Genomic DNA, 11,379 nt, shown 5'->3' with positions numbered 1-11,379 from the left:
ATGTTGCACTAGTTGATGTCGAGATGAATAAGATAATCTCGTATTTGTTTGAGAAGAGCTTAAAATCAAGGTATATATTGCATGTACTATATTTTTTCTTTTTATAATAAAAGAAATAGTAGTTATTTTGCTATTTATAAGTGTTTGAAGAAGTGAGATGTCAAATATGTCAATTCTAGTGTTAATATTTTATTTAGATATTGATGTTTTTTATAATTTTTCATGTAGTGACATTCTAGTTGACACCGAATTTCATCAGTTGGAGCGTTATATATTTCAAACACTTGCTCCTTCTCAGAACATTAATGGAGAGGTTAGTGAATGAGTATGTATGTTATTTTAAGTATATTTAATTTATTTTGTTAACACAACGTTTGGTTTATTTTGATATACAACATTTAGATTATAAACATTGTATCGGAGATGTGTACACATAAAAGGAAAGATTCTATGAGTAAGACTGGTTCAAACTGGTACCTAACTACTTGGATGACGGTAATAAGTTCAGACATGCATATTTTTTTTTGGTATTTTTTTTTAATTAAACACGATACATATGTTATATTTATATTTTAATTTATGTTTGAGATACAGAGTAAATTTACTTATTCCAAGAAAAGCCAACGAAGTGGTGGAACAAGTAATCCAATGAGATCATTCTTTTTAGGAGATTTAGCTTTGTGCGAGAAGGTATATTAATATGAAATTTATAATTATATTATAATACAAGGATTGTAGTTTTATTTATGTACTTGTTGTTTACATATTTTTTTTTTCTTCAGATATTTGTTCCTGTTCATGTAAGGTCCGAGGATTATTGGATCTTGTTGATAGTAAAGATGAAGGGGATAATAGAAATATGGGACTCACTTCATGGTGGAAAGTCTGTTGGGAATGAAATTTTGAAGGAAGCGGTTAGATAAATTACTATTATTCATAATAATATATCTATGTACACTTTTATGGTTATTTGATATTGGGTGGTGTCTCTTTTGCTTAGATAAAAAATTTGAATTGCTTTTTATCTGAAGAAATAAAAAAGTTGCATGGGGGAAATAAGTGGTCATTTACAGAATTTGAAGTTATTATGATGGATGTACCTCAACAGCCTAACACTTTTAACTGTGGGATCTATGTTATCAAATTGATGGAGGAACGAGATACACAGTTTCTTGTCCCCCCTAATGTATGTATCTTTTAGTGGTCTTATTTGAAGAAATTATTTTTTGTTAATAGTTTATTATAAATTTGGCTAACTAAATATTTTACCTTTTAGTATGACAGTGATAATGAGCGTATGCGTGTTGCTTGGAAAATATTTTCTTCAAGCTTCAACAAAGTTAGGGAGTCTCAAATCAAGAGCACATAGACGAAGAATTTAAAGTTGCATCTCTGTGTCTGTCGAAACTTTTTCCTGGATCGTAGTGTTTTTTTTATTATCTTTTATGAACAAGAATAGTTGTAATTTTTCTTTTTGGAATGAACAAGGAAAAATTATTGATTTGAATAAGTACACTTGTTTTTTTGAAAGAGATATTACTTTTCAAGTCATTATAACATTTCTATCTATAAATTTATTCTATTTCAAGTTTTGTTTGCTGCTTTTAAATTTATTCAATTCCAAAGTTAGAAGGAAAGAAAACCAGAATTCGGAGCAACTATTGGCCTTTTACTCCTCACAAGCTTCAGGGCTTCAGAAAGGCTCATTCCATGTTGTCTCATTAGATATGCAACGACAATAGTTGCACTGCAATGTACAGGAAAGTTCAGAGTGTAGTCACTGTGATATACTCCTTTTTCATGTTACGAAAATTCTAGACAACAAAAGAGTTGTATATAAATATATACATTCCTATTTCTTGGCATTATTTTTAACCTTACTAATTGAAATTATTATTCAAATGAAACACAATTTTAAATGACAAGTAATAAACAATTTTAAAGAATTTCCCTATATTATAAATTTATAATATTAAATATATTAGGGAAATTCTTTAATAGACACCCATAAAATGGACTCATTAATAGTTCCACTATCCTGTAGTATAATTGGTCCACATAGGAAAATTTTAAAAAATTATTGTAAATTGTAGTGTATTGAATTAAAACTGAGTTTGAATTAGTTAAAATGGGATATACTGATAGACACTAAATTATTATTATTTAGTTGATTTGGTCAACATAGAAGCATTCATATATACCCTTAATTATTATTTCATTGGTCCACAAGGCTAAACATAAAGTATTAAAAAGGATAATTAAAAATGATTAAAATAAAAAATTAGTTCAGGGAAAACGAGAAGTCATTCTCTTCACCGCCCAGACCGTCTTCTCCGATGAAACACTTTACTCTTTCTTCATTTTCTATGTCTTTCACACTTTATTATTGCACTGTCATAAACCGATCCAACACCACCCACCACACTTCAACGCTTACGTGATTTTATTAACATTTCTTGAATCCACCATTGCTGTACTCACTGGTATGTGTTCTTTGAAATATCGACTCTGACGTAGCAGCAGTAAACAAAAGCACAAACTTTAATAACATAATTTACGTTTTTGTTTTGAGCCGATGCTGTTTGCCTACTGCATGCTTTAATACGTTGTACATATATTTCAATGCTTTTTCTAAGAATAATAATAATAATAAAAGAAAAAAATTGTAGGTCTCTTTTCTTTCTTTATGAAAAATTCTGGGTTGCACTAGGGAGATTCCCCTCTGTAAAACCCTCTTTTTCTTTTTCTTTTTCTTTAATATATATGTTATTTGGTTTTGTCTCTTAAAACCCTCTATTAATATTGTTTTCTACCAAGGACAACTGATCTAAGTCACTCTTTAGCTTAAATTCAAATTACCTTGTACACAGTTTACCTGATTTTATTGTCAATACTAGCATACAGTTGTGCTTGGCTCATTGAATATTATCACTGTATGATATAAAAAGGAAAATAGCCTTTATAAACCTAGATATGTTAAAATTTAAATCTGAATGATTTTTAAGGATTACATATGTCTATATTTTTATCTTTTTTAGAAAAATGTATGAACTCTCTTCTGGTCAAAGTTGTTAGGCAAATGTTGTTGGTGAAGAAGAAAAGTAGAGCTTGTTCTTGACTGAATCGGATTTTTTATATAAAAAAAATTATCTATGTCATAACACTCACAAAAAGAAAATTGTGTTTTGATTTCTCAGTGTCAATTAAAAGAATTAATCTGGTTGTTTTGAATTATTTTTCCCCCTTGTTTGCAACATCATGATCTAGTTTCCTTTTACCTATATTACAATGCACTGTTTTTTGATATTTGGTTGTCAATTCTGCAGTACATGGAATAATTTGTTTGCATTGGCTCATTTGCTGTAAACTACTTTTGTTTGTCTTAAGTTAACCGCAGCATCACATGTGGTAAACGAGTTAATTTCTGATCTCGAAAGTTAAATCTCATCATTAAGCACATACACTCTCTTTTTTCTCTATCACACATTATCAAAAAAAAGTGTTTTGATTGCAAGAAGATACCTTAGGATATTTTCCTAGCCAACTAGGTTCTGCTGGTTTTAAAATGGTAAACTCGAATCTTGAAAACAATGTATGGGGCAATAGCTTTGTCCACTTACCAATGTAAAAATTAAACATATTGAAGTTAAGTGTGAGGTAAGGAAATACTTTTGGTCCACAATGATGTTTACAGAAATTTATATATTGCATATTAAGCCATATAACACTTTGATTTTTTTTATTTTGGGGATATTTCTATTAGAACTTAGAATTTAATAAAGTTATGTTCAAGAGAAAAAAAACAATCTATATTCCAATAAGAAATTATTTAACTAAATAGTTGACATTTTTATGTTAATTCTTCTTTGGTTGTGTTGACTAATAATTTTTTTGGTTGTCGTGTTATTTTTAAAATTTATTGTTTGGTGTCACAGTTGTGTGTAGGTCGAGATGGATAATAAGAAATTGTTAGATTTGATAAAAGGTTTTTCTGAGCAGAGTCGCAAAGTTGAAGAGTTACGTCAAAAGGTGTCACTTATAAAGTCAAAGATATGTTGTGCCTATGATCTTTATCGTTTTCATGAAGATTGTTGCAAGTCTGATGATGTGTTATTGAGAACATCAGTTGCATTATTTGAAGATTCGGTGAACTCGAAATTATGTAGTCATATGGAACCTTCTACGGAAAAAAGCAAATTTTTGAAATTAGTAGAAGATATTGTAGGATTTAGCAGTAGTGATCTTGATGTTTCGATTATACCTAATGTGAAAGATAAAAAAAATATTGGTAAATAAGGTGGATGAAAATAGTTTGAATGTTAGTTGTGGTAAAAAGTATTGCATTGGTGATGACAATGTTCAGTTTGAAGACAGTAGGAAGAATAAAGAAGTGTCTTTTGAAAAGGAATCATCAATGTTGGATGAATGGAATTGTTTCGAGACGAATGATGGAGACTATATGGAAGGGGGGTTGTTCAAATCTAAGGTGTTAGTATCAACAAAAGATAAGGAGTCAATATCAAATAAAACGAGATTTGCGCGAGGATATGGATGTTCTGATCCATATGTTAAGGAAGAGAAAGAGTTAGTAGCTATTCATGGTGGTTTCGGATTTGATTTAAACTTATATGATATTACTCAGTTTGAGTTGTCTGCATTGGTAAGTGGGTAATTATTTTTATTTTATTCTTTTTCTTGTATAAATATACATTTTAGTAGTGTGTGTAAATGTGTTAACATTTATATATATATATATATATATTAGGATGGCAAAGTAAAATTGGCTTGTGAGAGAAGCGAGGAGCACCGTAAGTTTTCAAAAATTTCTGCATTGTATCCATTAGTTTGTTCGACACCCTGTTTTCTTGGAGAGTCCTCATTTTCTTCTTGCAAAGAAGGTGTGACTAAATATATATTTGACAACTCACTGAATTGTAGGTAAGTAATTACTATTATCTCTTATTAAGAATTATGTTTGTAACTTAATTTGTCAACAATAATTGTGTTACTTTAATTATTTTTGTGTTTTCCTTTTATAGGGAAGTTTTATATTTGAGTGAAAGAGTCGTGGGCCGGAAAGAAGACTTCCTATCACTGAATGCTAATACATTGATCGTGACAAGGGTTCGTTGAATAAATATTGGCTCAAAGTATTGCTTTAATTTTTTATTTTATTCTTACCTATTGTTTGATAAATAATTTTGCAGGTGGTGAACATGGTAGTAGATTTATTGTGTGACTATGAGGCTAAGCTAAGAGGGCATTCCATGAAATTTTGGTTTATACCGACGAGTATTTCTGTTAGTGTTAATTTTTTTTAGTCAATTATAGATAGTAAATGGTTTTAGATTGAGGTTATATAAATCTTTGAATATTATGTCAGAGACCCTATCTTGAAGAAGGTGCAATTAAAGATCCTACTAATCAGGGGCGGAGCCAGCATGAAGAATTAGGGGGGGCCAAACCATATTGTAAATTTAAGTGTCAAAAATTTCAATGTTTTTATTAAATTCATAATTAAAATTAAAATACAGAACGTCTTTCTTGCATATCACGAAAATCATCGATAAGTGAATCTATACTAAATTTTCTGGCGATTTCCCTTTCAATATAAACGAGCAAACAATCACTTAAAAATTCATCTTCCATCTTGTTGCGAAGTGTAGTCTTCACTATATTCATAGCTGAAAAGGATCGTTCTGTGGTAGCTGTATAAACTGGAAGTGTAAGAATAAGAGTTATAACTTTATACACAATTGGAAAAATCTCTGCTTTTCTAGTTTTTACCAACCACTGACATAAATCAGAAATGGTTGCCAAAACTGTAAAATCAGGAAGTTCTCGTACATGAGCAAAATGTTCAAATTGTGTCCTTAGTTGTACCATCTCGTATTCTGTAAAATCTTTTGGGTAAAATTTTTGTACCAACTTGCAAATATCATTAATTCTGAATGATGTGTGTATCTCTCTTGGATATAAAGCTGAACTAAGAATGAGTAACTCCACTGTGTTATCATTGAATTTGTTATTTAATTCTTGTAGTTGAAAGTCTATCACTGCATTGAAAAGATCAACTCTGTAATAATGCTCCACTGTAATTGCATCTTGTTGACCACGACTTCTTCCTCTTTTTGTAGTATAGTGAGCATTAAAATCTGGCACAGGTATATTAACAGGTTCACAAAAAGATTTCACCTCATCAACTAATTCATCCCATCCATCTTCTCTCAATTTTTGAATGAGAGTCTTAGTGGATGAAACAAGATGCATTGCATTTAAAATATCTTGAGACTGAAGTTGCAAAGCTTGACAGAGTATATTTGAAATCTCTAGAATTTTTTTCATAAGATGCAAAATGAAAACAAATTCAAAAGAAGTTAATGACTCATAAGCTGCATCCGCATCTCCTCGTTGAGCAAAAGTAGTGCCATCTGCAATAATATTCAATAAAACTTCACATGTTGCACTAAACATCTTTATTAAACTAGAAATAGATTTTAAATGAGAACTCCAACGAGTATCACCTGCCCTTTGTAAAGAACCAATTTGATTAAGTCCTTTCCCACTTTCTAGTTCATCAATCTCAAGTAAATGAGCAATATTTGCAGCTTGAGCAGCTTTTAGTTGGTCATTGCGCTTACATGAAGCACCAACAATATTAACAACGGAGTTCAACTTTGTAAAAAATTGATGGACAGGAATAACTTCTCTAGATGCAGCAACTAATGCCAATTGCAAACGATGTGCAAAACAATGAACATAGTAAGCATAAGGACATTCACTTAAAATTAAAGCTTGCAAACCATTCCATTGTCCACGCATGTTACTTGCGCCATCATAACCTTGCCCACGAATAGATTGAACATCAAGACTATAATTAGAGAGTATAGAGAAAATACCTTCTTTTAATGTTAAAGCAGCAGTGTCTTTGACATGAATAAGCCCGAAAAAACGTTCTTGCACATACCCATCTTTATCAACAAATCTCAAAACAATTGACATTTGCTCTTTCTTAGATTCATCTCGTGCTTCATCAACTATTACTGAAAATTTTGCATTACCAATTTCTTCACGAATCGCGTTTCTCACTTTATTTCCCAAGACATGCAAAACTTGTTTTTGCGTTGTTGGTGATGTATATGTTGCATTTCGTGGAGCTTTATCCAAAACTTCTGCTACCTTATCATTATAGGAAGTTATGAAACTTAATAACTCTAAAAAGTTTCCCCGATTAATTGAAGTTTTAGATTCATTGGGACCTCTAAAAGGGCATGCTTGAAATGCTAACCACCTAATCCCCTCAATTGATGTTTTCAAACGAAGTCTATTGTCAGCGATTTCTTGTGATGTGAAGTTCGCAAACCTTCTTCCAATATGTGTTGGTTGGTTCATGAGATCTGCAACTGCTTTCTCAGCATTTCTATGAGGTGAATTTATATCGTCTCCAATATGTGCTAAAAATGCACAATTTTTTCCTCTCACTTTTTTCCATGATCGAAATCCATTAACAGTAAATGCATTCAATCTAGGATGTGCATCTTTAGAGTGAAATAAAAAGCATGGTAGACAAAATGCAGCATGTACTTTAGGAGAATATTCCAACCAAGATGGAAATAGCTTAAACCAAGATGACTGAAAAGAACGTGAATGAGCTTCTTCTGATTTTTGATAGCTAGATAGTATAATCTGAAATGGACCAGCTTTAATGTAAGCTCTGCGAACTTCATCACGCTTCTCAGGTGGATACTCCCATATTGGCGGGCGTATTCCTGGATCACGCTCTAATGAATTAATATCAAACCCTTCTTTAATGTCAAGTCTTAAAGACGTTATTGGCCGATTTTTTGAATTTTCATGATCTACATCCACTGATACTGATGGATTTGATGAGACATCAGATGTTGAAACTTCAACATTCTTTCTTTTGAAAAATGTATCAATTGTAGTTGATTTTTTCATCTACAATTAAAAAGAACTATATATATTAAACAAATTATTAACAAAATCCTATCCATAATAATTAATAAACAAAACTATAACAATAAAAAGAGTTTATAACATGTGTTTATGTATGTATATACTTTTATATTAATCTATCATTAAGTATCACTCCAAATAAAAAAAAAAATTATTAGTAAAATTATTTCTTTTCATTGTGCACCTACTCAATTTATATTTATATATAATTCTAAATAAAATATAAATGACAATTAAAGTTATATCAACTATTTGTATGTATAATATTTGAGAGAAAGAATAAAATTAGAACTTGGATTGATTTAAAATTATATATTATTTTCTATAAGATACATTTACTTGTTATTTGATATTCACCACTGCTCTTTGATGTGGACTGCTATTTAATTCATTCCTGTAAAATTGCTACCACAAATTAATTATAGATGTTATTTTCTATCTTAATGATAAAAAATGTATCTATAGAAATAGTCAAAGTAAAACATAATTCAATCACCTTATTTGTAAAAATGGTGGCTCATGTAATAGGTGTAGAATGAGAGAAGAAGAAGAGAATGATAATACCTAATTATCTATGAGAAAGGAAGAAGAGAATAATAATACCTAATTATCTATTTTGAAGGTCTTTTAAACATTTTAGTTTCCACTTTTTATTTATTGTTACAAAATAAACTTAAAAAAATGTCTTGCTAATTGCTATTAATGAAAAAAATAATTACTTTAAAATAAAAGGAAAGAAGTGATTGATTTTATAGAATATATATATATATATATATATATATATGGTAATTGATGACATTGACATGTTGGTATATTTTTGCTATCTTTTCCTTTAAAAATAAAAAATATTTGACCATGACTTAAGGGGGCCACCAGCCAATATAGTGAATACATATTAATTAAAAAAAAATTATATATATATATAATAGAATATGTAAATTCTTGGGGGGGCCATGGCCTCTTTAGATGGCCAAATCCCTCCGCCCCTGCTACTAATCTGCGAAGATGGGTTGGGGATATATCAGTTTGTGAGAAGGTACTCTTTTGATTTTACTTTTTTTTTCTTATTATATTTTCCATACCATTTAAGTGAATCAATCTAACATTTAATATTTATTTGTATTGTGTAGATATTTATGCCCCTTTTAGCTATGCGTCATTGGTTATTAACTATTGTTAGTATTGTTGATGAAAGTGTATATGTTTATGATGACCTCCGTGTGGTGACTCCTGCGTTAGGATTGGAAATTATCAGTGATTTTGTGAGTATTGAATTGGAGAAGTTATAATTCAGCTTATTTGTTTCTTTAACATTTTTTTTATTACTTAACCTGTTTTGCAGCTTGTGATATTGGATTTAGCGTTTCCTAATGCTTTTAGCATACATCTTGGTAGGAGTTTCAAGTTTGAGAAGTTCATTATTATGCAAAAGCCATTTCATAAGAAGCAATGTGTAGATTATGATTGTGGTATATATGTGAAACAACTTATGAGAGCTGCTTACACAAATGGTCAAATATGTGTACACGTATGATCTGAATTATTTCTATTTTTTTTTATTTATTTATTTTATTTGTTTTTAAAGCCAACATTATTATTATTTTTAATTGATGAAAATATGTTCTAATTACAGGGGCACCAGACAATGGAAAGAGTTGTTGTTTCTTTGGCTATTATATTGTCGTCTTTGAATAAAATGCGACTAGCTTTAAAGTAAATGTTGTGTTGGTGTATGTTCTGTGGAGAGATATGTGCATTCAATTGCGGTCCATATGAGAGTTTTTTCAATTTGTTTTGATAATTTAAGGTTTTAGTAGAAAAATATAACTATTGATGTCATTTAGGCAGTAAGGATTGCTTTTGTGTTGATAGAAGTTTCTCTTATTGTGTGACTATGAGGCTAATCATAGGAGTTGATATCAAAATTGCCATTGAACTGCTACTCTGCCCCCATCATCTGCAAAACAACAATGCATTTGTCTTGTAACTCTAAAACAAATTTAGAAACAAAATGACTATTTCATCACTTCAATATCATATTAGCAGCATTTGTCAATCATATGAAAGAATATAATAGTTTACTCCCCTGTGATTTTCTTAACTACTACCAAAACAACCCTAGATGTTTTACAATCAGCACAAATCATCTACAAAAAATAATTATAAATAAATAATGCTTCCCCTGGGACCGGGACTATAGCAGTTGTTATGTAGGTACTCATGAGAGACTTGAACTTCAAACCTTGGGGAAGCAAACCATACACGTGACCATTTGAACTCTTAGGTTCTCCTATGCTTAATTTTGATGCCAAACCGGCCACTTAATCACTATAAGAACCGACTACTGGACCCAATGGTGCATAATTTATACACAGATCCCATATTCACAAACAACTAGAATGAACAAGGGAAACACAAACATACAATTTGATTGGATGCAGCTTCCTCTATAAAAATTATTTTAAAAACTTATACATTTTGCAAACTTATTACATGAAACCATACATTTTAAGCATTAAATAATATAAATAATTACTAATTAAATTAATTACCATAAATAGATTAATGTAATTAATGTTTATAATATTGTTTTGTAATATCTTATCCTTATGTTTATTATATTAATGTTTTAAATATTATTAATAATAAAATATATGAGAAAATGGTAATAAGTTTTTTTTTCACATATTTTATAATTAATTAAAATAATATATATAAAATTGTAAAATGCCCTTATTTTAAGAGTTTAGTCATTTAATTATAATATTTACAATAAAATTTTATTTTTTTTATATAAAAATTAGACTTGTTTTTACACAAATTAGAATTCTCTTCTTGTATAATTAATTTTTAAATATTTGATTATTTTTAAATGATATTAAATTATTTTTTTACAACTAGAAGAACTAAGTATAAGGCCTCAAGCTGAAGGCTAAGTTGTGTATGTTCAAATACCATTGCACTAGAGTAATAATTCTAACTATAATACTACACTATTTTGTTGCTTAGTCTTAAAACACTTTTAAACTTCTGGTCAATATTATGGGTAATACTATATCATCGGTTTTCTTCTCCATAACCAATAAGCTATACAAATGACCTCACCCAAACCTGTACTACTCCTCTCTCTCTGTCTCTCCACACACTTGTAAATGAAGGAGTTGCATATCGAAATTGGTTGCTCTTCCTCCCTACCAAGTGAATAAATATCCCTAATAATCTCATTCTAGTTTTAATCCATTTTGTGATTGATAGGCATAAGGGATTACCAGCGAAAGGTCTTCAAGTGAAAGGGTCCTTTAATTATGTACAAAACAAGTCAAAGAAAGGAGAGAGGAGTTTTTCTATTATAGTTTGAGGTTACTTCGTTTTGTAGGAGAGCTGGACTTTATTTTTTGACTT

General features: G+C 29.9%; 1 protein-coding gene across 1 annotated transcript; it reads right to left on the bottom strand.

Annotated features, from left to right (window-relative positions):
- Nucleotides 1-5,523: 5,523 nt before the first annotated feature.
- Nucleotides 5,524-7,959, bottom strand: LOC115713189 (uncharacterized). Its single transcript, XM_061113520.1, has one exon. The coding sequence runs from the start codon at nucleotides 7,957-7,959 to the stop codon at nucleotides 5,524-5,526; it is 2,436 nt and encodes an 811-aa protein (XP_060969503.1).
- Between the last annotated feature and the right edge of the window lie 3,420 nt (nucleotides 7,960-11,379).

Source organism: Cannabis sativa, chromosome 4, assembly GCF_029168945.1.
Source record: "Cannabis sativa cultivar Pink pepper isolate KNU-18-1 chromosome 4, ASM2916894v1, whole genome shotgun sequence".
Classification (NCBI taxonomy): Eukaryota; Viridiplantae; Streptophyta; class Magnoliopsida; order Rosales; family Cannabaceae; genus Cannabis; species Cannabis sativa.
The sequence above is the reverse complement of the archived record's forward strand: the minus strand, read 5'-3'. Positions and strand labels throughout refer to the sequence as shown.

Excerpts from the sequence above, each read along its gene's own strand:
- LOC115713189 (XM_061113520.1), bottom strand. The coding sequence starts at position 7,959 with ATGAAAAAATCAACTACAATTGATACATTTTTCAAAAGAAAGAATGTT.